Source organism: Lagopus muta, chromosome 16 (genome assembly GCF_023343835.1).
Source record: "Lagopus muta isolate bLagMut1 chromosome 16, bLagMut1 primary, whole genome shotgun sequence".
Classification (NCBI taxonomy): domain Eukaryota; kingdom Metazoa; phylum Chordata; class Aves; order Galliformes; family Phasianidae; genus Lagopus; species Lagopus muta.
Window position 1 is genome coordinate 7,103,450 of NC_064448.1, and position 27,804 is coordinate 7,131,253.

The 27,804-nt window shown below is 34.6% G+C and overlaps 1 protein-coding gene across 13 annotated transcripts; it reads left to right on the forward strand.

The window, feature by feature from the left end:
- Positions 1-921: 921 nt before the first annotated feature.
- On the forward strand, positions 922-27,756 carry SYCP2 (synaptonemal complex protein 2). Of its 13 annotated transcripts, none has more exons than XM_048962762.1 (46): positions 922-1,149; positions 1,870-1,909; positions 2,588-2,731; positions 2,925-3,053; positions 3,374-3,478; positions 4,011-4,035; positions 5,035-5,120; positions 5,952-6,040; positions 6,558-6,592; positions 7,213-7,355; positions 7,436-7,488; positions 8,334-8,379; positions 8,595-8,690; positions 9,203-9,263; positions 9,763-9,911; positions 10,523-10,597; positions 10,897-11,046; positions 11,965-12,064; positions 13,571-13,689; positions 14,001-14,096; positions 14,224-14,299; positions 14,400-14,445; positions 15,016-15,152; positions 15,241-15,387; positions 15,493-15,599; positions 16,085-16,194; positions 16,801-16,837; positions 17,460-17,524; positions 17,632-17,689; positions 18,374-18,429; positions 18,952-19,000; positions 19,126-19,300; positions 19,688-19,752; positions 20,684-20,857; positions 21,592-21,772; positions 22,224-22,474; positions 22,596-22,775; positions 23,363-23,444; positions 24,023-24,184; positions 24,506-24,633; positions 25,050-25,144; positions 25,243-25,342; positions 25,864-25,922; positions 26,211-26,289; positions 26,754-26,850; positions 27,163-27,755. In XM_048962762.1, the coding sequence occupies exons 1-45, from the start codon at positions 1,103-1,105 to the stop codon at positions 26,844-26,846; spliced, it is 4,500 nt and encodes a 1,499-aa protein (XP_048818719.1). In that variant the 5' UTR covers positions 922-1,102; the 3' UTR covers positions 26,847-26,850; positions 27,163-27,755. The 13 variants fall into 13 exon arrangements, with proteins under 13 accessions (XP_048818719.1, XP_048818717.1, XP_048818718.1 ...); XM_048962760.1 differs by having other exon boundaries at positions 26,754-26,810; XM_048962761.1 differs by having other exon boundaries at positions 2,591-2,731; positions 26,754-26,810.
- The last annotated feature ends 48 nt before the right edge of the window (positions 27,757-27,804 follow it).

Here is a 27,804-nt window from a genome sequence, read left to right on the forward strand (position 1 = left end):
GTCCTCGCAGCTGTTTGAGCTGAGGAGGATCGAAGGCTTTCATTGCTCGCTCCAGTCCGTGTCACGCAAAACTCCATGCAAGTTCTACTGCTGACCTTTCTCGTGCCAAGCAAAACTGTTAAGTATGCCGAGAGAGAACGTGATCGCAGCGAATGCCGCAGTTAATGCTCAGCGCCCATTAGCCCGGCGCTGGCCGCGCTCCGACCTCATACCGCTTGTCATTTGCTTGAATTGCAGTGACATCTGGTGGCACGCTGAGCGCTTTCTGTACAGCTGTTCTGCCATTTATAGCTCCCATTTGCTTTCTTTCCCTTTTTAGAAAACCGGTGGGATGAGTATTTTATTTACACGGTGCAGGTTCGCCTGCTGTGACGCGCGGTTTTCCCACACGGTGCGATGCGGGATCAGCACAGCCCCGTGTCGGTCACAGGTCTGTAATTCTGTACTGTGCTCTGACGGTAATGAAAATGTTTTTTAATTAAGCGCTTGAATGCATTACATCGGTTTACCGAACTCCGTCGTGCTGGCTCGTTTGCATTACACCCTGACATCGTTGTTCTAAACGAGGGACGGCGGAACATTAGAGGTGCTCGCAGCTTTGGAAGGCGAGGCGTGACCGCGCGCAACGCACGGCTTCCCTCGGACGGCGCAGCCCTGCCCACACGCACGTCTCCCGCCGGCCGATGCACTCGCAGCCCGGCGCGAGCCGCACCTTCGCGTCAGCGCTCCCTGCCAGCAGACAGCCAACGAGCGCCGCCCGGCGGAAACTGCGCGTGCCCGAAGAAAGCGGAAGAGTCTTTCACAGTAAGAGGAATCCGCCTCCCGCTTACATCTCCGACGACGATTGGCTGCACGGGTCCACGATCTCGGGCGGTGATTGGCTGGGAATCAGTAGGTCTGGGTGTGATTGGCCGGCGGGAAGTGGCGGTTTTTTTCTCTCGCCGGCGGTGAGGTGAGGGCCGCCATGTTGGAGGTTCTGCTGCTCCTTGGTGGCGCTGCGGGGCGTTCTTTTCTCAGTAACGAGGCCCTGGGGATATGCCAGTAACTGCGGGTGTTCAGGTGGTGGAGGTGTCCCTTGTACGTCGGGAAAGAAGCACCTGGAATGGTGGCTATATCGAATTCTCTGGCTAGACAGGAGATGAGAGAATTGTGAGGTGATAATAAAGACCTCAGTGTAGGCGGTTCCATTCGTGTACTGGAAAACTTAAAAATAAATCACCCGGTTTGTTATTTCTGTGTTACTCAGGAGTACAAAAAAGGCTGTTAGGTGCCCCCAGTCAATTCTTATGTAGAAGTTGTTTTCTGTTTTTAATTGCTGTTTTCCCACGTCTAGTTCCATGTGATTTCTGGAGTGGGGAGGCCAAAGCACTCTGGGTACATCAGTAGAGACGTGTTCACATTCACAGCATGGGAATGTTTTGCTCTGGGTTAAATCCAATGCAATTACTTTTGTCTGCTCTTGAGTTTTAAGCTAATGTTTTCAGAAATCTATAACTTAAAAATCTTGGAGCTATTAGGCATCTCAGTGCTCACTGTTTTCCTTATAATTAGGACTCTTCACCACGTGCATTACTGTATCTTTCTTAAATAATCTCATTTTCCATTTTATAATGAGGCCTTTCTATAGTCTTCCTGTTGGCTTGCATGTGCTGAACAATCTATGCTGGCAGGACAGCCTGTCATTTTCTGTTCTTCCTAGCTCAAGTGTACTGAGAATCCACTGCAGAGCTCCTATTCCGATTTTGTCAAAGTTAATCATTGAAACTGGTATTATAACTAATCAATTACACAATGTTTGCAAAATCTATTGGAAGTTTGTATCAGTGAACTGTGTTTCACTCAAGTGATAATTGTTCCCTTCTCATGTAGCTCATCAGTTGCCAAAATGGCAGCCAGGAGGGAGATGCAGGTATGTGCCTATGGACTGGAATATGGTGTGGCTTGTTTTAATTACTAACTTTAAGGGCTTCTACTGGTGTTTAACTAGAAGTACAATTTGTAGTACAGCAAACAATGTGTTCAGAAGAAATTTTCCATTGCTATATGTTACTTCTAAGCAGCTGGTTAGAAACTGAGAAAAACAGAAAGGTGTTATTAATACAAATAATTAATATGCATTTGATATACTTAATGTGGTTGGGATGGTACTCAAGACTGAAATGTTTAAACCTACCTTTAATCTAGTTTTAGAAAGAATAGAGAGGCATAATAATAAAGGAAGTTATACATATGTTGATAGCTTTTAAAGTCAGTAATATGTAATTTAAAATTTAAAATTGCAGTATTAAGTGCCAAGGAGAGGGTAAGAACACAGTAAGTGTTATGTAAGTGCTTACTGGTGATACAAGGAAAGAAAAAAGCATCCAGTTAAGGAAAACTGGCAAACTGTTAGAAGATGGGTAAGTATTTGTGTGATTAATGCATTAGATATGGTGTTCTGTACCTTAGAACCTTTTTATGTTTAATGGTTTTGTGATTTAGTGTATTTGCTGAGAATCTAACAGATGACAACATAAAGATCAAGCATTATAAAATCAGAATCAGTCTTAAGACAGAAATGTATCACTGTGTGCTTCTTTTATTCTAGCAGTTTGAAAAGCTAATTGATGAAGTTACAAGGAAAAAAAATTTTGAATTATTAGAACAATACCTGGAAAGAGAAGATTGTGAAAATATCTCTTACAAATGCAGCAAACAGTTTGTCAGCAAGTTAGACAAGCTTCTGTGTCAGGTGATCTCATTGTTACGTCAGAATAATTCGTGCTCGTCTGAAAAATACTTTTTTCATTTGTACCAGCAGTTAATTTGGAAAACTGAAATAAAATTTAAGACTCTCAGTTCTTGAGAATACAGAGACGTGCTTAATTAAATGTAAGATTTTCTGGAAGTATGAACTGAAGCCGGTGTTACAATGTTGATTTCAGGAACTTGACAAACAAGAAATCAAAAGTGTTTCAACTTTACTAACTTCTCTTTGGAAGTGTGGGGAAAAAATCAGCATAGCAGGCGACAATGGACTCCCAGCAATGATAAAATGTGGCCTTATTGGAAAGATAAGTATAACCATAAAGCATGTGGGAAAAGATATGAGTGAAGAATATGTGAGTAATGCTTCAGCACTGAACAGCTTACTATTCAGTTTAGTCTTTGATTGCCTTTTGAGTTAAGGATTTCTTACTATTTCACAACAAGCATTACTCCGAATAAAGTGTTTTAGCTTATGCAACCAGGTTTGCACTGAAATGTGCTCAGGAAGCTGGTAATGTTTTTGCTGTTTTAATCTTTGTATAGTCAGTGTAGTTTTTCTGAAGTATAATACAGTCTTGTTCTTTTTTGTGCTTCTAATGTAAGTTTGCTTTTATTTTTCTCTTACATGGTTAATTGGTATGAAAAGTTAAAAGGAATTTTGATTCTCAGAGGAAATGAAAAGAACAAAATCGTTACAAGTCTGGCTGAAGATTTCTTCAATGTACTACTGGTAAGAAAATATGTTGATGATTAAATATATTGTTTGTGAAAAGAGTTGTTAGTACTTTGGCAACAAAAAGGCTTTCATGCATTTTTCTATTTAGTATCCCTCTAATGCTAATATTACAATGATTTCTGAGACAGATTATAAGTCTCTTTGGACAGTTTGTCTGCATTCATGCTTGTTAGCATCATTTAAAAAAAAAATTCAGTGAACAAAAATATCACGTCTCTGATTTTTATTACCCAAGTTAGTTGTATGCTAATCCCTTGTCCAAGGGCCCACAGTTCATAAGATCTGGGAGTTTTTAATAAAAAATGTATACATAAAAAAGTTGTAGTAGAGGAAGCAATTTGAATACATTTACTAAAATATTTGAGGATACTAGACTTAACATTAGAAAATGTCTGCTGTGTTCCTCATTAAGGATTTGAGGGTGAAATAATTGTAAAGTCTTAAATGCTTTTTATTTGCCAGCTTTGGGTACGTTATCTAGATTTTATGCTGTAATACTTACAGTACCTTCTTTTTTTTATTGTAGATTGTATATGACAGCAGACCTGAAGGTGGGCTTAAAGGAATTCTGTTCTAGATATCATAGTTAAAATCTCTTTCAGAGCTCTTCAGAAGTTGTCAATGTTAAAACAACTATTTGTGGAACCATTTGAACACAAGGTGGTTCTGAGAGCAGTTCTGTGTGAATAATAAGGGTAGTATAAAATTTTGTGATTAATGTGAATAAACAGATCTGTGTTCTGCACCCAGTAAACATCGAGGACTTGTCCTCAAGAGGGCTGTGCTGTGCGCTTTTCTTGTGCTCGTGAGAAAGGCAGCTTGATTGGGAATTGCATTTTTATGTGGAGAAAAACCTGAATGACAGTTGTAATCTTTTATTGTTTAAGGTTTGTGTATTGACAAGTTTTCTTTGTAACTTGACAATATTGGCAACAAAAGCAAGAAAGTTTCTTCTCCTCAGTGATGGCAACTAAGAGGTTTTCATTAAGAGGGCAGTGTTACCTAACAACTGCCACAGCTCCACATAGCATAGTTGTTCTCCTCTTTGGATGGCTATTGTGAATATCAGACTGTTCTTACCTTTCACTAAAGTAGCACAAATGGTAGAAAGTACAGACTATTTTGCTGTCACTGTCAAAATCTCAAAGGGCCCATTTTCCTCGGTTTTGGGAATCCAATCCCAGAGCTCTCAGAAGTGACATGTGCAACTGATTGGAATATATTTTAAAAATTAATGATCTTCTTGTACAAGGGATTTCCACAGTTAGAATGTGGTAGACAGGAATAGAAACATCATACAGATTTTTATGATATTTTCTGTAAATGGAAGTACTATTCTGTACTGCATCTTGACTACAAGATGCTTATTTTTAAATATCAGTAATTCTGTATAGACAAGAAGGCATGCTGTGTTTTTGAATTTTAGTGCTAATTCTGAATTAGCACTATGTTTACACCTGCAAATAAAAATCTTTTCCCAAATGCTGGAATTTTTGCTAATTTTTAATGGGTTTTTTTTCTTTTTTTTTTTCCCCCCCTCTGGTTATTAGGTAAAATGGAAATGCTAGAAAACTTTGTTTTGAGAACATGTACCATCATAACTGATGTAAGAATTAATATTTATGTCCAACAAGAGGTAAACACTTCCTTTTTTTTTAAGCAGCATTTTTCTCATTGGTATTTAGATATACTTTGCAAAGATAAGTGTACAAATGCCACAAACAGGTAATGTTGTGGTATAGTATAGTAGCATCTGAAGGACAAGTTACTATTTCTCTGGGGATGCTGGTTGGCATTTGTGCTACTAACCGTTCATTTTTGCTTTGGGCAGTAAATTGGAAAACAGTGGTAGGATGATTCTGTTGAGAAAGCTATATAAAGGCATAGGAGATAAAATGTTCTATTACAGTTGCTAGAAATTCTTTAGATGTTTGCAGGAGATCACAGAATCACAGAATTGTGGGGGTTGGAAGGGGCCTCTAGATGTCTGTACCTTCAGTATACTCCAAATTTCTCCTATTTAATTTACTAACATGATGTTTTCAAGGTTTTCCTTTCTCTTTAAAGAAAAGAGTCTTGGGTTTTATGTTTCTTCGTTGTGCTTTATTGTGTTTGATTTTGGCTTTTTTCTTTTTTCTTTTTTTCCCCTCCCCTGTAATCTTCTCTAAAGGCTACATCTCCAAAGCAAGGGTGTTTGCATGCAAATTTGAGGTATAATTTAGCTTAGCAATCAGCTTCAGATAGCAGTCTCTCTCTGAAAGTTTTTTGCTATATTTACACCTGGAAATAAGAAACATAAATACCATTTAAGGCCAAACAATTATTTTCTTGTTTTTCAATTACTTAAGCATGTTATTTTGATCAGTGGTACAGAATATATTGATTAGATCCTGAATGCAGGTGCAGAATAACTTAAACTTCAGTAACTTACTTTATGTTTAATTTGAATCCTTTTTTTCCCACTCAGGTAGTAAGAAAACTTAATTTAATGCTTGACAGCATGCCTCGAGATGCCAGGAAAAAGATATTTTCTACAGAGGAGATGTTGCTTGTCATGTAAATGATCTTCAATATTTCTTAAAATCATTAAATTATTTGCATATCTGTAAAGATATTTTCCTACTAAGACTTTTTATAAGGCATGCTAGTCCATGTCTAACTCATTTTTGCATTTTGCATTTGCTGTTATGTTGCCTGTGGTAGTGTCAGTGGCAGATATTCTCATCGGCTATTCCCCCTTATTTAATCCTTGTTGTTTTTAAACAGTTACATTCATAGTCAATTATAGGACTGGGTGAATCCCTCACTGGAAGGGCAGACTATTTGCATGTTTGGAAAACTTTTCATAGCATTAAAAGAAAAAAAAGACGTGTACCTGGTGGCTCGATTCTCCGGTATTGCTTTCAGATGTATGTATGCTCTTTGCAAATCAAAAACCTGCCCCTCTGGAGTCTTAATAATTGGATGGAATCAGATTTTCATCTCATATGTTGGAAAGTTGTAATTAAGTAAACTTTTCTTCTGTGCTTTGTTTTGCTGTCATAATTTGATGAAACACTGCTTACTTTTTCAGGAGTGACATGGGTAGGAGAATTTTGGATGCTGGAGGTGAGCGTGGCTAACAAACATTTTATTATTGATATTAAAAATTACATGTAGTCCCATTTAAAAATCCAGGGAATACCTTAGAAGCTGCAGAACATTGCAGTAATTGTCCTCTGAAGAATAAAATATTGCAAGAGTACTCTGCCTGCCAACAGGAATGTCTCAGATGTATGCAGGATCAGACTAACCTTGTGAACTTGTTGGTCCTCTTCTCTTGCAAGTGAATTTTAAAACAGCAGAAGATCAGAAAGTAGTAAGTCTCTGAGGACAGTGAACTGTTTACCACATTTAATATTAGTCTAATTTTTGCCAACGGTCACTTTGGTTTCTCTCTGATTCAAGCAAAAGCTGAACATTTCCTATCTTTGCTTATATGTGTAGCATTGCTTTGACCTTCCTTGAGAGTTTAGTTGAAGTCTCATTTTTGAATCATCATCATTTTGTTCAGTCATCCTTATTCCCTTAATTCTATATTTCCTTTATGGATTACATACTTGGGTATAATGTGATATGCAGTATGAAAAGTTTGACACTGCTGGTAATAGGTTCTTACATAATTATTATTTTTTAAAATCAGTAGTATTCTTAAAACTACTATTCCTGTAAAATGTATTGTGATGTAGACTATGACCTGCAAGTAGCCATCACAGAAGCTTTGTGCAGAATGATACCAGAGAAACAAAGAAGAGAACTGGCATGCCAATGGTTTTCCATGGAGTTTGTGTCCAATGCATTTAAAGGAATTAAAGATTCAGAGTTTGAAACAGTAAGTCATATTAAGAATATTTCCATCGCGATAGATTTTCATTTTTTACTTTCTACATGGAAATCTTTCTGTTTTAATAGGATTGCAGAAAATTTCTTAACCAGGTGAATGGCATGCTTGGAGATAAAAGAAGGTAAAATGTTTTTGTTTTTAAAGCTAGTATGTTTTTGGCACAGAAACTGCTTTTGGTGAACTCAACAAAGCAATACAAGCAAATAAGACTAGTCTTACTGTGGTGCAAAGGCAAGGAAGTGTGCAGAATTCAGTTCTTTTAAAACATTAAATAATAAGCGCTGTCTTTTGGCATGTTACCATAGATATTATCTTCTCTATCAAATGCTAATTTTATGTAATTCCTATACTTGGGAAAAAAAAAAAAAAAGTAACAAATTGAAGAAACTGTTCTTTAAGTAAAGGGCATTCATTTGAAAAGATTCTTAAGCAATAAAAAAATCCATGCTTTGTTAATTTGTTAATTCATTAAATGTATCATCTAATAATAGTTAGCAATCTATTGATGTACATATTCCTTTGATTTGGGATGTTTGTGCTGAGCTAATGATCAGTGAAGATATCTGTTAGAGAAATAGAACGTTTAAAAAGGAGAAAGTGCAAACTCTTTTTCCTATCTATATGATCACATCTTCTGTATATTTTATGTCATGATGGCATAGAAGATATTGTCTACTATCCCTATAGCAGCTCCATATTCAGTTTTGAATACCTATTATAAGACCATTTCTAAAATATCAGTAAATGTGAACATAGAAAGGAGATCTGAGAGCACTCTTTGCTCGTTGGGGATTCACATTATCTCCTTTGGGGAAGAAGTGCCAGGAAGTGACTGTTCCTTTCAATCCTGCAATTCCAAAGTCTGTGAAGCACATAAATTTTGTGCTGAAAACAATACAGTTGCTGTGCTCAGATATGGCAAATTTACAGTGTTTCAGTCTTTGACAAAATATCCTTTTCTTACAGGGTCTTTACATATCCGTGTTTATCAGCAGCTCTTGATAAATATGAGGTAAATTGCAGGCTAAATCATATATCCGCAGATTTTTATTTGTGCAGGTGAGGTATTTCTTTGCCTTTTAGTTCAGAAAGCAGGGTTTAAATAAAATTATTTGTCAGGCATATACAGAAGTATTTGAAGTTTGTCAACCTGTGACACAAAGCCTAATAGCTGGTATAAGCTCTCATTCTCAGCTCTTGCTCTTCTGTCTTAATTTTTCATTTCAGCTACAGCTCCCATTGGATGAAAATCTTGAAGAATTTTGGATTGATTTCAATGTTGGCAGTAGAAGTGTATCTTTCTACGTGGCAGCAGATAATGCAGTAAGCTAAGTTTTGTCTGTCATATTGATCCTTCTGAAGAAGTAGATGTGTGCTTTCTCAAGTATATCAAGTATGTTATATATGCATCTACAATGTGGAGACAAAAAAAATAGATTTGGTGCAGAAATAGGTAAATATTGCTGGTAGAAATTGGTGTTGCTATTCTTTTTTCATGCATGTAGATCAAAGAATTTCAGAGTAATGACTTTTTAATACTGAATTGTTCACAAACAGCATATAATTGCACCTGTGAACAAGAAACTGTTTACAAAATTGGAATCATAGAATCACATGGAAGTTGTAGGATTTGTAGGCAACTCAACTTTTTAGATGTGTATTTTTACCAAAGCTCTTCAGGGACATTTTCAGTTATAAATTAAGAATATATTCATTGTAATAAAGGCTGTTGACAATTGAAAACTTGTTTTCACTGGAATGCTTTCTAATCAGTGTCCTTAATTTATCTCTAATATTATATTTATCTTTTCAAAATTGTGTATTTTTCACATGAGGATCAGCAATGGGAAACAGTCATCATACCAGAGGAAGAGGTAGACCTATACAACCTTGAAGGTATTGGCAGTAATGAATCTGGTGTTTTGTTATGCCCTAGTGGGGATTTTCAAACTGATCAAAGCAAAGTTCACATCCAAAACAGTGTAGGTGCATTTGTTTTTATCAAATTGCACTGCACTCATGTTAGTAGTTTAAGCACGCAGGTGCAATTTAAATAATTTTAAAGTAATATCTTATTTCAATGCAAAATAAAACATCAGATGGTGATTTTTAATAATCTTCCTTTCAAATATCTTAGATTAGTTTTGTAAAAACCTATAATTGGTCTGCAGCTATGATAGGTAACCTTCAGAGAAAATGCTACGGGTTAATATATAAATATTTTTACATGATTGAATCTTAAATTACTTCAGTAATAAAGTAGAATAAGTAGAATTAATTAAATAAAAGGTGCATTTCAATAGCTGAACTGATGCACACAGTTATCAACTGTTTACTGCTTAAAGTGGCTACTTAAATGTAATGAAAAACATTCTGCAATTTTGCTTTTGTCCAGAGAAAGATTCAAAGAAATTATTAACAATAGATCTAAAAAGCCCAATGAATGTGGGAAATCAAGAAGGAGAGAAATTTTTTTTATACTTTGATTCTATCTTGGAAATCGAAGATGTAGCCAGAAAGATTTATGGGTTAAACAAATGTAAGGTAAGATACAAACACCTTTCATATGTTTTTTGATTCAGTTTGAAATGATGTGTTATTGCCATGTTATTATGACTGATTGTTGTATTGATTTCTACTTAGGAAGTTTCTTTAGTCACAGTGTTAGTAAGAATGTTGATTCTTTGGTAACGTGTTATTTTCAGTGAAGTTATGTAATAAATTTAAAAATAATTGTTACAAAACCAGACAGGCTGCAATGGGATCACCTTTCTTTTTTTCTTATATGCAAAATCATGTAAATAATACTTATGACTTTGCTGTCACGTGGGAAACAGACAGCAGTCTATCAGAATGTCTCATTCAGTTCAGTTTGCAGTATGCTTAGCCCTTTAGGAATTGACTCAGTCAAAAACTGTTTGTCAGACATCTTACTTCTTTACTGCTTGGTGCAAACTACTTTGCCCTGCACTCTTCCTAGTTGAGAAACTCAGTAGGACTGCAAAAGCCGTGAGCTTGCAGACTGTATTTTCCCCTCTAACCTGTGTAATTTCAGGCACTTCTGATCTCTGACTTAAGCATTTTCTTTTTTGTTTCTTGTTTAAAAATAAATGAGCAAAGTGTTTTCTTTACTTAGACAGTTTCTTCCTTTATAGGAATTCAGTAAGAAGCAGTCTATGTCAGTTGCTAAAACAACAGTGCATATCATCTTTGATGAAAGTGGATCACAGGTATGCTGAAATCACTGTTTTCTTGCTTTTTATAATGGTTAGTATGATTATCTAACTAATGGTGACTGACTGTAAAAACAAGGATGTTTTAAATGCCAGTGAACAAAGATAGCTGTACAACTTACAGTTTCTATACTAATTGGCTACTGAATGTAAAGAAGTTCATCTGAATGCGTGTGCGTTTGTATGTACAAATATAACATGTTTCAGTATGTTGATTTATATATATTTGTATATGTGTACATTTAGAATTTTATTCATTTCTGTGTGTATGCATCTTCACACACATGCACGTATAGGTTCTGGTGCCAGAAAGTCAGTTGTCACCATGTTTGGAAGAAAAATCTGAAGATGCCAAATTCAGTAAGTCCAAAGCACAGCAACTTCCTGGAATTCAGAGGTCTTTGAATAAAAACAACCAAGATAAATGCAAAGATGATTCCTGCAAGGTAAGTTGGAGTTCCTATGATCTTGCAGTAAGCTGCGTAAAACCTTCTTTGAAAAAGTTTGCCAGAATCTATTGATACTGTTTCAAAATACATAACAGAAAAATAATGTTTGCATACTTTCAAAGACCATTGTTCTGATAGAATTTTAATTAGATAGAAATGATTTTAAAGCATGTTTAGATACCCTATGATATGCAGAAGTTCTGGAAACTTATTAATTATTAGCTATAATAATAGCTGTTAATTAGAGACAAGTCCTTATAGGCTTGGTATTCACAGAGAACAAGATTTACAAAAAAGCTGAGGTGTGGCTGTCAGGATGCATCCTGTATCTTCATTAACCAAACCACAATCTGTTGGGACTGCTGCTATTCATTGCTTATTCTCTGTTTAAACTGGGAGAAGCAGAATTGTGAAGCCTTTTGCCACACAATCACTCTACAGCTGTGAAATGGTAAATGCATTGTGGTTCTACCAGAGCTAACTGCAGATATCACAGGGATAGGAGAAAAAGATGAAGTAATGCTGTCGTTTCCTCACCATGCAGTAGTCATGCAGTGCATGTGTTGCTGGGAGTTGTTTTCAGTAAACCTGTTCCTGTGGAAACTCCTGAAAGTAATCTTAGTTCTTTTGATTGTTAACAAAGGATGGAATTTGGCCTTGCTTTGTTGAGTTAAATTAGAAAAATAATAATGCTGCTCTCAGTTAAAATCCAGAGTTAAATAATCCAAGTGTTATGGTAAACTTTCTCATGGTGAGAATTGCATGAAAATCAGTTGTTACATTGACGAGTACAGCAAGAGCAGCTGGTGTTTCAATAACAAAGTGTTAAAAGTCTCTTGGAAATAGGTTTCTAAAATCTTATGTTGTCACCCTTAAGACTGTTTATAATGATCAAGTGTTTTTCCTTGCCTCAAGATCACCACGTCTTGTAAAAGGAAAGTGTCTGAAGCATCAGTGCTTATTCCTGCAACTGCAAGATTTTCCACACGGAGTCCACTGGTATTTCTTAGTACATGTAAGTTTGCAGGTACTTTCAGGGTAGAAATAAGCTGTCTTTGAAGTTGCTAATTGTGAATAATATGGTACAGGAATGAACTGTGATCCATTGCAGGGCTGGAAAGGAGTAATGTGGGCTTCATAAAATCTCTCCAGCAGATGCTTTAAGCTTGAAATTTTTAAAGTAGGCCACCTGCTATACTGTTCCATAGACATGATGCAGACAGAATAACATTCCAAACAGCCACCCATTTCTTGTAATTACACTGACAGTAAGTTGTTTGTGCTGGGGCAAGCTAAGTCGTCTTGTGAGGTGAAGTAGTAAACAATAGAGTAGAACTAAAATATGGGAGGTTTTTTCTTGCTTTCCTCGTGACTGCCATTCACCATTGGTTTAAAGAATTCTTGGCAGTGCTTTTGTGGCAGTCGAAGTGGGAAATCAAGTTTTTCCCATTTGTCTATCCACCACCTGCATTTTACTGGGATGTTTTAGACAAAACAATTTGCAAGCCTGTGATGTTCATTGTGATGGTTTTGTAGAAACTGTTTCTTTGGGAGTCGATGATGTTTCTTGTGAATAAGGTGGAATCAAGGGCAGGTTTGAATTGCAGGTCTAGTGCTTCAGATGCTTACTTCAAAAGCTGTTTCTTATTAAAAAATATATATAAGGAGGATACTTTTCTTTGTCAGGAGACAAAGGAGTCATTGTTTCTTCCTAATGGCGCTACTGTAATACACTTAGCACTTTCTAAAAAGAAGTGACTTACAAGTCCAGTAGAGGCTGCAGATGAAACTAGTGGCCAAGCACGTGACTAATTTTCTGTTTTAATGGTCTCAAATGATCGATATACCTGTGTATATCCCTTTGTCATGCAATTAAAGAGTAACAGGCTAGAAATTAAAGGATTTTCAAATTAGGGTGGAACGGACCAGAGGGAATGGCTTCAAGCTACGGCAGTGGAGTTTCAAACTGGACATGAGGAAGTATTACTGTTCAGAAAGGGTGGTCAGGCACTGGAATGGACTGCCCAGGGAGGTGGTGGAGTCACCGAGCCTGGGGGTGTTCAAGGAAAGGCTGGATGTTGTGTTGAGGGACATGGTTTAGTGGGAGCTATTGGTAATAAGTGAACGGTTGGACTGGATGAGCTTTTAGGTCTTTTCCAACCTTGGTGATTCTGTGATTCTATGATTCTAAGACAGAGATAAATTCTGTACTTTTTTTTAATTTGGAACTTACTACATTATCTATTCCAGTAAAATGTGTTTTACTGTAAAATATCTTCATGCATGACTAAATATTTTCTTCCGGAGCACAGACGTAAAACATTGCTTTCTTCCAGACATCCACTGTATATTGGCTCATTAACCTCTGTGTGACTTAACTGAAGTCAGTAGAATTATTAAAGATGCATACTGAGTTTATATAAATGCTATCACTCTTTTAAAGTTTATGGAATAAAAGAGATCATGGGCAATGTTCTTCATATTGGTCTAGAATTATAACACATCTCATGTTTGCTTTCAGCCACTCCTTCTAAAGGACGTTGCAAGTTACCTTTGAAAATGATGAGCTCTGTTGAAAGGTCTAACAGTAATGCAGTAAATGGAACCAGAACTAAAAATTTTTATCAGGAGCTTACTGAAGTATGTATGTCATCTTTAGCTAAGTCTTTTACTTAGAATAGCATGTGTTCTACTTTGTTCCTAATTTGCGCTTGGAAGAGCGAGCATTCTGCAATCAGTGAATAACTTACAGAAAACAGAGTGGTTCTTGGGTCAGATTCAGGTCAAATTCCTGATTGCAGGATTCTGAGGCATTTTATATAGACATGCTTCAGAAAAAGACTTCATTGTATTGAATGTATCATTTAGAATACTTTGAGCGTTACTTAGTACTAAAATTTGTTTTGCTTTTATGGATTGTAATGGTCACTGTTATTTATTGTACTTTCTAGAATGGGCAAAGATGTACATCAGATAATGAATCTTGTGAAACAGGGCAGAATACCAGGAAATCAAAAATCAGAGAAGAGGCAGAACTACCAGAAAAGGTACTGGAACCAGTACTTCAATGAAAAGAAGTAATGATTTAATATTTTATTCAAGAAATGATAAATTTGAGACACCTTTTTGTTTGTAATTTTATGTAACTGTTTTATTTTGCGTGTTGCTCATCAGGCCACACTCCCTACAGTAGAAGTTTCAAAATTTTTACCAGAAGCAGAAAATGGAACCACTGAAAAACAAACTTTAGGCAAGTAATTTTACGAGAGTTATTTGTCCTTATTTTATTTTTTTAAATCTTGTACATTCCTTTTGTAATAACAATTGGTAACAAATTAATATCTCATTAGATATCGTTCCTGATTCCCAGCGAACAGGGAGAAGCAACAAACAACTGTAAGTACTGAAAAAGAATACCAAGTCACTGCTGGTTTGTGACTCAGTGCAATGAAAAGGTTTTCAGTTCATGAAAAGGTTCATCTGTTGTTTTTAGCTTTATAATTGAAGTCTGATTATTTTGAAAATAGTGGTCATTAGCAAGATCAGAGTGGTAGTTTAATGTTCAGTGTTAATAAGGAGAATAATTCTTTCAGATTACAACAGATAGTAAAGTAAAAATGACATGGGTTTGCATACAGTGAGCTGTGCCATAAGAAGTAGTAAACACATTCTAATTGTAACTCTGTAGGGGCACCACATTGTTGTCTTGTTCAGTTTTAGTGCTGGCCATAGGATACCGAAACAACCTCTTTGCAACTGCCTTTTTTTTTATACATAATTTGTGAAGTTCTGTTGCTTTACAAAGCATAGATTAATTGAACAATAGTAGCAGGTTTACACACCAGTGTAAAATGCATTGATAATCTATAAGCTAGCTCTGTTTCCCTATGTTGTGATGCGTGTTTATTGTAGTTCAGCCTCACTTCCTGCAATTCACTGATAACACAATGGCATCATTTTTATTAGACTGCCTGGTCATTTGAAAAGTTCTTCTGATAAAAAAAGAACAAGGAAAAAAAGAATGTGTTCTGTCCCTGAGAAGAATATAGCAACTGGTGACAGACAGAAGCTAAATCTGTCATTGGAACAATCATCTCACACAGGTTGTGTTCTTATTTTCTTAAGTGTTAGCTCAAAAATGGTGTTTCAGAGGTGATTTTAACCTGTAGTTGTGCTTTCTTTCTGACTTAGCTCCTATTCTTAGTGAAAGAGCTATGAAACATAAAACTTTTTGTTCGGTTTTTGGAAGTACTTCTCCAGATAAACAAATAAATAAAAGAAAGCAACAAAGAAATGGAACTGAAATCACAAGGGAAGAAAACTGCAAAGTACTTAGTGGTGAGTCAAAGTGCATTAATAACTTGGAACAGAAGCACTTAAATACAGAATGGAAAACTATTTCAACTACTACTGAAACATTTAAAACATGTCTTTCTGATAAAGTGCCAGAAACATCTTCGCATTCTGATTTTACAAAACACAACAATACTGAAGAGGAAGTTGATGTTTTCTCAAGAAAGGAGACTGCAGGTCATGAAAAGTCAAAAATGGTGAGAGCTTCTTTCCTTCATTTTTTCAACTTGTAATTGGGCGAATTGTTGCACTGCCAGTATTTCCAAATTTATTATACTTTCATTTACTCACAAACTTATTTTTACATTGATTTTTTTCAACTATTACAGAGTGAATTAAATGTCAGGCAAACAGTTTACTTTTTCAGCTTGACCTGTTAAAGATCACTTTAGTCTGTATATTTTTAATTGTGCTTTTTATTAATAGTTCTTAAATACGGACTGGCTTGTACTGCTCATACACATCTCATCCATTACTTCTAAATGTTACACTATGTTAAAACATTCAAAACAAGATATCTGCCAGACTCACATAAGGAAAATGATTTTCAAAGGAATGTGATTTAGTACATCTAGAAGACTGTTTAATTAGGTTTAGGTGATTGTTAGGAACTAGTAGCTGTTTCAGCCTTTTCTTTTTGCTGAATGGTGTCAAAGTTGAGTATTAAACTTTATTATTTCAGAAAATAAAATCTAAAGAAATCACAGATGCAACAAAATCACTAATTAGTAAAATCAGTGACAGATATAAAGATGAGAAGAGCAAAACAAGAGACTCTTTGGTTTTCAACAGGTATGAAGTAAACAATTTACTTATGTTTTTTCTGCACAGCACAACACCTGCAATCTACTCCACTATCTACAGTTATTGCACATCTGGCTTTTATATGGCTTGTTCACTTCTGATAAACCACCTTGTACTGAAGAGTAAGAAGGGAATTAGCTGCAGTAATTGAAATAATTGAAATTGCTAGAGATTTCATTCAGTGTTCTTTCACTCATTTGTTCACAGAACTTTTCTATGGAGAAAATTTAGCCGGGATATTTGGTGGGTGTCTATTCAGGGTTCAATGTTATGAAGATCCTAGTTTTCATCTCCTGAAATAACTGCCTGTTAGATGTGCAGACCCTGTAGTTTTGCTACCTGATCTGGAGTTTTTCTACAGCACAAAAGAAATGAGTGGGACCTAATTTCTTTTTAGCCACTTGTTTTTGTATTTAAATGCTTGAATACCTTTAAATTTGTTGTATTGTGTGAGGCTCTTATTTATATAAGCACTACTTTAATGTAGATATTCCAGCTACCATTTAATAAAACATACTGTTGGGTTTTTGGTGGCTTTTGTTTGGTTGTTTTTTTTTGTTGTTGTTGTTTTGTTTTTTTGTTTTGTTTTTTTAGATCATGTCCAAATAAATCCTGTTTCAGTGTCAATAAGGTAACTTAAGCTTCTGCTTCTCTTTGACTCTTTTCTTATTGGATATGTGTGCAGATATGAGGACAGCTGGTAGATGTGAACCAAAAGTTCAAAAATGTTGATGAATGTTAATTATGCACTGATTGTTTCTAGTTGACATACTTTATGTACAGGTTTATGTTACCTGGAATAATATTTTTATGAGGGCAGTTAGCCAGAGAAACCCAAATTAATTTCTGCTTATGTATTCTATAATTGAATCTGTTTACTTATGATTAATATGGACTCCTTTGAATGTGACAATGCTAAATTTTTAGAATTAAAATATTATAACGGCCAAGCTGGACTGAATGAAACTATAGAATACTCAGATGAAATAAAGCCAGGATACAAAAACGAGTCCTAATGTATGGTGGGAAAACAACACAAGGCTTTCTTAGCATCCTTATAGAATAAATTCTTAAAGGATTTAGCTTTTACTAGCTTTTTCCAGTTTTGGCATATTCTATTATTGCTTATCTACTGCAAATCTGAGAATCTTCTTGATTTTTTTTTCCTTAAAATCATGCTGAAAACTTTTTTTTGAGGAGGCAGTTTGTATGGTCCAAATTTGATAGATGAGTAACATGTGATTTATGTCTAGGAAAATATTCAGAATAGAAATCTGAAATCTACTACTTGTCTGGATACGGCTGCTGATCATAGTGTGTAAGTAGTTATCACATTTTCAAACAAAATTTCCAGATACCCTTATTCAACTTTGAAAAATAATCATTTATTCACTCACAAAACTGATTTCTGCATCTGTTTGACAGGTATGATGTCTACAACTTCAACGTCAGTGTGTTTAATGAGCCTACAATAAAAGTCGGAGTAAGAATATAACTGAAATGCTTATGTAATTAATAGAATGTAAAGTAGCTTCATCAAATTAAAGTTATGTCTACGGAAAGTATCATCACCAGTTAAAACTGAAATTAGCATCACAGAAAGGAGTGAGGGAAAATAGCTTTGCCATATCCTGGTTTTTATGTTCATACACCTCCATCACTTTCAGATGTATGATGGTATACGCTGTCTTACAGTTCTGGCCACTTAAAGCTTAAAGGGCTTTCTTGAACTAAGAATGAAACAGTTCATTGGAAGTGTTACATATGTTATCCTAAAAACAGTATTGCCTTCTTTGCAATTTCCTAGCTTGTAAAGCTGGCTTTGCCCAGCTGCTGAGTAAAAAGAAAAGGTAAAAGCAAATGAAAGACAGTGTTTTGCCTTTGTTGTTAAGCAGAGCCTGCTGAATAGGTGACAGTAGTGGAAAAAAGTGGTTGGAAACTAATGAATTGTTTGAAGACATGAAAGCTTCAATCAGTTCCGGTTGGTTTCAATTACCCGATTTTAAATAATTTCCAAGATGGAAATTAAGTTGGAATTTGATTGCTGAGTATAAAAACTGAGCTAAAAAGCCCTTAAGTGTGTTATCTGGTGGCCTGTTTCATTTTGTTTAAAAAGAATAATGAAGAAAAATTTTAATTTGTTTCTCATTTATTTACATTTTTCTAGATCCAAGACTGCTGTGCTAAGGAAGCAAGCACTCATACAGATCCAAACAAAAAAGAGTATGGATGTCATTTTGTATTTTTGCCCTTTGATTATAAGCAAGTACAGTACTGTCTAAATTCCCTGCCATTCCATTGTGACAATCCAGGGAACGTGTATATCTGTACTGCTTCTTTTCATGCAGTAAACATAGTTGCTGTCATCTCCTAGGCTGTTTTATGGTTTTTCTTTGGAAAACTTCTACGTAACTTGTAAAAATAAAGACTGTTTCATGAAGGAAATGCTCTTCAAAATTCTCCTTGTGGAATACTGAAGGGATTTTAATCTCCTGAAATGGGGTAGCTTTTTGTTAATGTCTAGCTTGCAAAGGGACGCATTGCTAGGCGTGCTGTTACTGATCTTTAGCAAATACATGCATGCTTCAGGGCTTACAGCAAACAGGTCTTTCTAAAATGAGTTTCAAATGAAAGCTTGGTACAGCCATTTGAAACCTTAAGCCATACTTCAGATGGAAAGCTGAAAAATGTGGTATTTTAAATGTTGATTGTTGTTTAAGGGTGTTTTTTCTTTTTTTAATCAAGGAACCCAGGTGAAAGTAAAACTAGCTCTGAAATGAAATCAGGAAGAAAAGTAAGGTTCAGATTTTTTGTGAATCATCTTACCTTGTCTTTCTGTATTTAAATACCAGTGATGAAAGTGAAAGATAAATTATAAAAGTAAATGATCAACACAGAATAATTTTTTTTTTTTTACAGACTAGATACAATCAAAGCAAAAAGCATTTTTTCAGTGACACAGACACAGAATACAGAGGAGATGACAGCAAGACAGACATCAGCTGGCTACAAAAATCCAAAGCACCATCTAAGCCACAGATAATTGATTACAGTAGAAATAAAAACTTAGGGAAGTCAAAAAGAGAAGGCAAAAGTAAGAATCCTTCTTAATTTCTTAAATATGCTGCAATAAAATTTGTCCATTAGAGTACAGCTTGTGGCAGCTTTTATTTTTACATATAGTAGGTTTTAGTTGTTCCATTTCCAAGCACAAAGACTTCTTGAATCTGATCTCCTAACCATTTAGAAAGGTTAATTTCCAGAAAGTCTGCATTTTAATATGTAAAATTATTGGAGAATAGGACTCGAGGTTTTTCTCAAGAAAAAACAACCCTATCTTTTTAATAAGTGCACTGAAGGTTGTTTACTGGCCCATCTTTGTAGTGATAAAATTGTTCAGTGATTTAACAGTTGAAACTCTCTAAATGTTGAGAATTTAATGATGATGCTGATTTCCTATTTTTATGTACTGTAACATCAGAGAAGTTCTCTGAACTCCCTTGCTGGATGGATACGCCCAAAGGCAAAACAGCAAAAGAGAAAAAGGTAAATGTAAATTTTGCAAACTGACTTGAAATACATATTCATTCCAGAAACTGCTTTTTACATAATTTTTTTTGTAAATACGTGCATTTCTGCACATCTACTGCAAGGTCACTTTCTAAATAAAGTTAGCTGCTTTCAGGTGCTATAGTTTTTTTAGGTAGTATTTAGTAAGTATTTCAGGCATGATACAAGCTGTGAGTTAGAAATATTACTGTACTTCAATACTTTTGTAAGTTTTTTTTACTGAACTATTGATTATATCTATTTACTGTGTAATAATAATCTACTCCACTGAATGTGTCATTAGCTTTTTGCTGAGGGTTTTCATGTGGCTAATATGCTTAATTGCACATCAGTGGCTCTGAGATTATAGCCTCTTTAATTGAATATAGGCAATGTACTGAAACTAAAGAGAAAAATGCTTCACATTGATGAGGAATAATAACTGGAAGGTGTTGTGAGCCTATTAAAACTTTGGGTATAATAAATTATGAGTATGTTAGTGTAAGTTCTTTGTAAATACTTGTAAACCACAGCTTTGAAAGAAGCAAACATAAACAAATGTTACTCTGTCCCCTTCAAACCACTTTTTGGTCTGTCAGACTGTACTATAATTATTTAAATCTCCTTAATGGTAGTAGCTTAAAACTGTTCAAGTGCATTCAGTTTAAATTGTGAACATGAAAATACTGCTGTTTATATGTACCAGTGGTGATGTCCATGTATATCAAATCAGCTCTTTGAGTATTTAATTAATCAGCACTGAATAGGTGTACAACTGTCCTTTTTTTAGTAGCAAGCTTCCCCAGAACTTCCTGTTAAAGTTAATTTGAAATAATGGATTTCAAGTAATTAAAGTAGCTTACCTGCTGTTTACTCTTCCATATTTATTATTTTGATATGAATTGAAGATGTTCTTATTTTTCCAAAGCTAAGTGAACGTAAAAAACAAAGTTCAGTAATTGATGACATGATGGAACAAACCACCAGACCAAAACGACCTCAAAGAGCAGTGCAGCCAAAAAATTACAAAGATCCTTCCAGTTCAGAGTCAGGAAGTGAATTTTCAGCATGTACCTATAAGAGGGCAAAATCAAAAGGACAGGTATGCAGTTGCAGTGTAAAAAATCTACTTGTGCCCTGTTTTTCAAACTAGACTCTGGTTTACTTTTTGTTTTATGCTCCTGAATCTTAAGTTTCCAATACGAACGAGTTGTGTCATTTTTAAATTATGAGTAGTTAGCTGCTAAGGAAATGCATTCAAAATAGTCACAGTAGCATGTCAGCTTCTGTGTATGAAATGTATTCAGCTGTGAAGTGCTGCTGTATCCTTTATTTAACAACACAAAAAACTTTTTTTGAAAATGTGCATGCTTTAAATGAGAGATTTAGTAAGCCTGGGAGTTGTTGAGATGATGTGATTCCGACAATGCTATGCCAATTCTGCATGCAATAGAAAGTACTGAATTGATAGAGGGGGGTTATGTCCATACATTTGTTGAGAATCTAAATAGAGTTTAATTAAGTGGTGATGAGTGCTAAATAAAACCAATTCATTCATTTAACATCACATTTCAATCTACATGGAAAAGCCTGTTGACTTGGTTGAATTCTGAAGCATCGGGATTTGTCCGTAATGGTTCAGAACTTTGTAAGAATAGAAATTTGGCTTCTGAATTATGCTAATTCAGTGCATATTGACATTAGAGCAGCTGATGTCCTCCTTAATTATATTCCTTTTTGGATCTTTTGTTTGTTCAACTGTGCATAAAAATAATTCTCTCTTTATCTATCTGTATGTTTACAAGTAATGTTTATATTGACTCATTATTTTAATAGAAAGGTGTGAATGAGAAAAACAAAGATGGTAATCATCAGAAGGATCTCCAGAATTTGGTGGAGCCAAAGACAGCAGCAAACTGTGTAAATAAAGCATTTATTAAATCAAAGAACTCTACAGAACAAGAGGAAATTGAAATGTCTTCACCTGAGAGTCCTGCATCTCTAGAGACAATGAGATGTATGCATTTTGATTTTAGTTTATAGAAATACCACAGCAAGTGTTGGTAGTTAAAATGAAGATTGACACAGTACTACAATTTTACATTTATTTCATGGCTTTGACATGAGATCTCCTAAATCAGTGTGTATACTACTTAATTTAAGGAAATGTGTTAATGTCATTAACTCTTTTATAGATTTTTACACTTGTTTGATACCAATATTTTATAGTTGTGTAAGTGAAAGTAGGCTGTTAGAATTAATCTGCTAAGCAGCTAAAATAATGTGGGGGATGCAAAAAGCACTGTGTGGCAAGAATTATACCAATAAGTGGAGTAAAATTTCCCCCATCTGTGACTGGTAAACACCTAGATTAAGGACAGTCAGCAGCATGGGGCTTTAGTACGCTGGTTGTTTTGTTTTTTTTTTTTTCTTTCATTCATGCTGAAAGTTAAGAAATTGCTCTCTAGGTGCTGAGAGAACATCAGAGGGATGTGTTACTCAGGACCATACTTCTAGTGAGGGATCACCTGGTCTTCAGAAGTCAACGCCAGAAAAAAATGAAACAGTAGACTTTGAGAAAGGAATCTCTCCAAGTAATCTCTGTCTACAAAAGAAAAATACTCAACATATGCATCTAAACCAGTCTCCTGAAATGACTGTTACAAAGTTAACACTTGGAAAGAAAAGTTTTTCACCAGTTCTAACTGCTTCATCTTTGGTAAGAATGTTAAAGGTACTTTACAGTTATTTTAACTGAAGTTATTCCATTCAGCTGCTACATGTCTTAATGCTTTTGGAGATCTCATTTCAATAATGTTTTTTTATTTGTTAATGTGCAGCTCAACTTAACTTCAGTAACCCCACATAAAGCATACTGTGGAAAAAACACAGAGGGATCTGTATCTGAAACATGTGATGCTGATGAAAATTTAAGTTTTAGACATGGCTTTTCAGACAAAGTTTCTATTGAAGGAAAACAACAAGACATTACTAAACCTGTCATGAAAAAGAAAGGAGAGGTATGTTACTAGATTCAGTGCTCCTTAGAAAAAAGCTGCTGCTTTTCACGTGTTTTATATACTTTACATTTCCGTGAGATCTCATCAAGTGTATTTTTCTTACTTAATGTTAAGCACCAGATATAACGCTTGCTTGTGACTTCCTTGAAAAACACTCATCCCTCAACAATACTACTTAATTTTTAAATACTTGAAATAATGTAAGGAGATCTATAAAGAAAGAATTGTATCCCAACAAGGCTAATTATATAAATATCTTAAAAATATATGAATTTTTTTTCATCTTGAGCTTCAATGTGAATGATAAAATGTCTTTCATACATTCCACAATCGTGACACTTGAATGGAGAAATTCTTGAGGTAGGAAAGTACAGTACAGTAATGTATTACTTAATGTAACAACTGTTGTAGCGTTGGCAAATTAAACAGAACTCTACACCTTCAACCCATTTCTCATATTCTTTTTTTTTCCTGGTGAATAAAGTGCTTTTGACTCAGTTGGGAAATAATGTTTGTGTACCATTGCAAGTACCCATTAGTTCTTACTGCTTATTTGTCTTTTTCCTATGATTATTTATTTCTTTTAGGAATTATCTCCAGTATCTGTGTCCACTGGAAGTGAAGTACAGTCTTGGAGTCAAGAACCTTATGGCCCTGCACATGAGTCAGGTACAAACACTCAATTTAAGGCAAAAGACTGTGGCTTTCTGTGTGACTGTATTGGTTAAGAAAAGCATTTATTCACCACAGAAGATTCAAATAGTTGTGCCATGTTTCTCTTTATAGTTTTTCAGTATCATTCAATATTTTTTTTCCTATTTTCTCTGCTTTAAGTACCCTCCAAAAACTGGAACTTGGGCTCCAAAATGCAGTTACTGTAAAGAGAGCTTGTTCTCTTCAGAAAGTAGTAGATCAAGAAGCATTCTCACTGATACTGTGTGCATGAGGGGGACGGTGAGGGGGAGGAGAAGCAATAATGGTATTATCTGGAATATAGGGTTGACAGTGAATCTCTTTAATAAGAGAGAAGTCTTGCATGAGTAAAAAAGTTCTGTATTCCACTGAAATTTGGTTCATGAACATGAAGTGGTCATTATCATCTGAACATGCCCTGTATAAATGCAGTGCTCTTTTTTTGTTTAATGGTTTAATTGCATTTTGAGCCAGAGGGCCAACAAACTTTTCATCTTCTGATCCCATTGTTCCAAATAATTCTAAAATGAAACATTTTTTCACATTTATTTAAGGGCCAACTTCACATGTATTTCTCAAACGAAAGTATCAGCGAGATACAGAAAGCCATTCTGATGAAGTAGAAACAAGCAAAGAGGAGGAAAAGAAAAGAAGCAGAAGAATAAAGTTACAGCCTAGGAAGTTATTTAAAACAGATGAAGCTGTTACTTACAGAGGTTAATTATGAAATAAAAGTTGATTATAGTTGTGGAGAAGTTTGACAATAGTGTAACTTAGTTTCAATCCAAGAAGGTAATATCCATAAAAGTTTCAAAATGGTAATATCTATTGTTTCAAAAAAATATGCAAAATATTTAGAAGCTCTCCTTTTTAACAGACAGAAATTGATATGAAAATAGAACTGGATCAGCTGTCTACTTTGGAAAATTAATCTGTTTATAATAACAGCCCTGTTGCTATTAAAAAGGATACTTCACTCTGAAGTATGATGTATGTATGAAGTATGATTTTTCTTTTTTTTTTTTTCAACATTACAGAGTATGAAAATTTGTCCTCTGTATCTGTAAGTGATCCAGCTGCTTTGGATGTGGACATCTGGGAACCTGGTTGTTCAACTATCGATATATGTCAGAAGCTCCAAAAAGAATACACTAAGAAAATTGAGGCAAGATATTTTATGTACAGTGTTAGTTATGTATGTGGTTAAATGTCCATATGAATTGTAGTTTTGTCTTACATTACAAAATTTGCTTAAAAAAGAAATTAAAAAATCAAAGCATTGTAAAGCTTTTAGAAATTTGTTAAAGGGAAAACACAAGCCAAAATAATGCATCTGTTCACATAAGACAGCTGCAAGATTGCAGTTTTTACTCCATGTGTGCTTTCTCTATCCTCAGGAATTCTGTTTTTCAAGTAGTGTATTTCTAATTCTATCTAAGAAAACTTAAAAATAAAAAAAAAAAAAAGGAAGGGAAGGGAAAAAAAAAAAAAGGGAGAGAAAAACTTATTATTTTATTTGATACTATTGCTTTTTTCTTCAAGTGAAAATGATCTGCAAGTAATGTTAAAATACCTCTACAGAGCCGTTCACGGAAAATGGAGCATTTTGCAAAGCAGTCACTAAGAGCTGCCAACCAGCATTTGACAACGTTGAATCAACAGCTTCTTGAATGCAGGTCTGTAAAGAAATAATTATCTTAAAACAATTAAAAATCAATTAATGCCTTCTAACCTTTTCTGGGTTTTTTTTGTTTGTTTTGTTTTGTTTTAATAGGCTCAAGCAGCTGGACAGATTTCATATTATTATTCTTCAGGAAATTGAGAATTTTGAGAAAGATTCTCAGTCCCTGAATAACATGGAGAAAGAATTACTGGTTTGTTTTTAATTACTTTATCACATAAAAAACAAGTTCTTGTGAAATCTATGGATTACTTATAAGTTCTCTCACTTTACATCATTAATTCTGATTTTTAAAAAACCTCTTTGTCTTCCTTGTAGATGAGTCAAGTTTCAAATAATGAATTTGAAATGTCAGGATTTGATTATGCTACACTGTTAGAATTTCTGTCACTATTAGGTTTTCTTCCTAGAACAAACAACTCATGCTACTTCTAATGGGCCATTTAATGCCATTTCATGAGCCTTATTTCAATTGGCCTGCATTTCAGGCTGTGTGTTCTGAGACAGGTCAGTTGCCTGCTGCATGGTGTAATGTGAAATTAAAAAAAATGTTTGTTTGTTTTAAAGCCTCAAAGGTGACTATTTACCTACTTCACATTCTGTGCTGAGCCTATAATTGTAGTTTATAGTATTCAAATTAGATTGCAGTCATTCCTAGTTTAGAAAATACCAGAAATTACTGTTGGCTGTCATCTGTTAATATCTTTCTTCCAGACTTTTTGGAAAAAAAATAAGCATACTTTCAGTACGTTCATGAAGAATGAGCAACAGAGGTGAGTAGGCTTTATTGGTGATGTTTCAAAATTCCTTTTCTGATGTAAATTCAAGAAAAGTAAGCTACCTTCTGTTTTTTATGCAATTGCTCTCTTCCACAAAATAAGGATAACAGGCGAGATGAGAAAAAGAGATTAAAACATAACTGTTCTCCAATAGCAATAATGATGTTAAGACTTATTCACGCGTTTAAGTGCCATTAGACTACAAATAATGAGATGTACTAATGATATTTGTGAAATGTTCACATATAACAGATCTATTTTAATGGACTTACACTTCTTTAGGCTGCAGATCCTTAAAACATCCTTTGAAAAGAACATCCACCATAGTGTTGACTATGAAGAAAGTATTTTTACTTCAGAGGTAGTGCAAGCTTTCAGTTCTTTTTCTGGTTTTAATCAATTTTGTTTCTTCAATTATGCTAACAGATACCATTATTCATTTTTTTTTTCCAAATAAATTCCTTATTCCTTATAGAATTGCGTTAATGCCACGTAGGTATTTTCATAGCTTTTCCTCTGTCATCAAATACTTGTAATGCAACAATATTCTGTGCTTAAGGGCTAGATTCCACCCATTAGGAGGTGCCTACAATTATCTGTAAAATCACTGCAAGATGATTGCTGTATTCTGTGACTGTTCACCATGGTTACTCATTCAAGAAAGATCAACGTAGATGCAAACAGTCTCTCTCCTTAAGCAAGTAGATGGATGTACATCCTTTTGTTTTACAGTTTTAAGCCATTTAGGGATGTAATTGTCGTACTGAAAATGTGTTATCAATTGCAAGCAGAGACAATGCATTTGGTATAAGTACCTTTTTATAGGTGCATCTGATGAAAGAAGACATGAAAGGACTCCAAGAGAAATTTCTTAAAGAAATGGTAAATGAAGTTGTCTTCCTTTTTGTTTGCTTATGATAATGTAAGTATAGTTGTTTGAACGTTAGATTTTACAGCTTTTAGCAATTTATTGTCCTATCAGGGGGGGAAAAGAAAAAAAAAAGAGAATCTAAGAATTACTGGTATTAAATATTTTAAGCATTTTAAGTGAGTGATAAAAGTAGCAAGTATGGATATGCTGTTTGATTTCTGACTCTTAGTATTTTGAATGTTAACATGGAAAAGTATCACATTTCAGATACTTTATAAGCAGGATACTATACACAAGAATTACAATGTGGAAGAAAAAAGGTTTTATTCAAAGTAAGCGGTAACTGTAATGCTTTCTGCACAGCAAGAAGAGGAACTGATTAATGTTCGCAGAGGATTGCAGACATTATTTCTAGCAGAAGATGGAAAATTCTGAAGTAGTACTTCCATGTACCTTCCTGAAATTCAAGCTCAATATAAACACTCATTTTCAATACAAAATTTGACTTTTTTTTTACTTAAGGAAACTACTGTAATGAAAGCATATTTTCCTTAATAAAGTTGAAGTCTTTTTACTCTGACTTCTCCATAAGACTTATCCCATTATTAGAAAAAATTGGGATTTTACTGAATCTACTAAAATACAATACATATAATTTTTTTTATTTTCAGCTAATGCTGTTTCTGAGGAAGTCTTTATTAACATTTTTCATAGGTTATTTAACTGAACTTTTAGAGAAATCACTTCAAATTTCACTTCAAATCTATCTCTTGGGTTGTTGTGTACAGAATACCACTTTTCATCTTTTTTCTGATCCAGAATACAATAAGAAATTATTTGAAGATCCAGTCTCATGTGCTGATTTAATCCTATTCATTTGTGGCATTGTACTTCAGTAAGTTTCTAGCAGAAAATGACTGTAAAATTTTATGGTTGAACTATATTGCAAATATTTATATTAAATATTTCATGAAAAATGTAGTGTTTGTCTTGTTTTTACTTCAT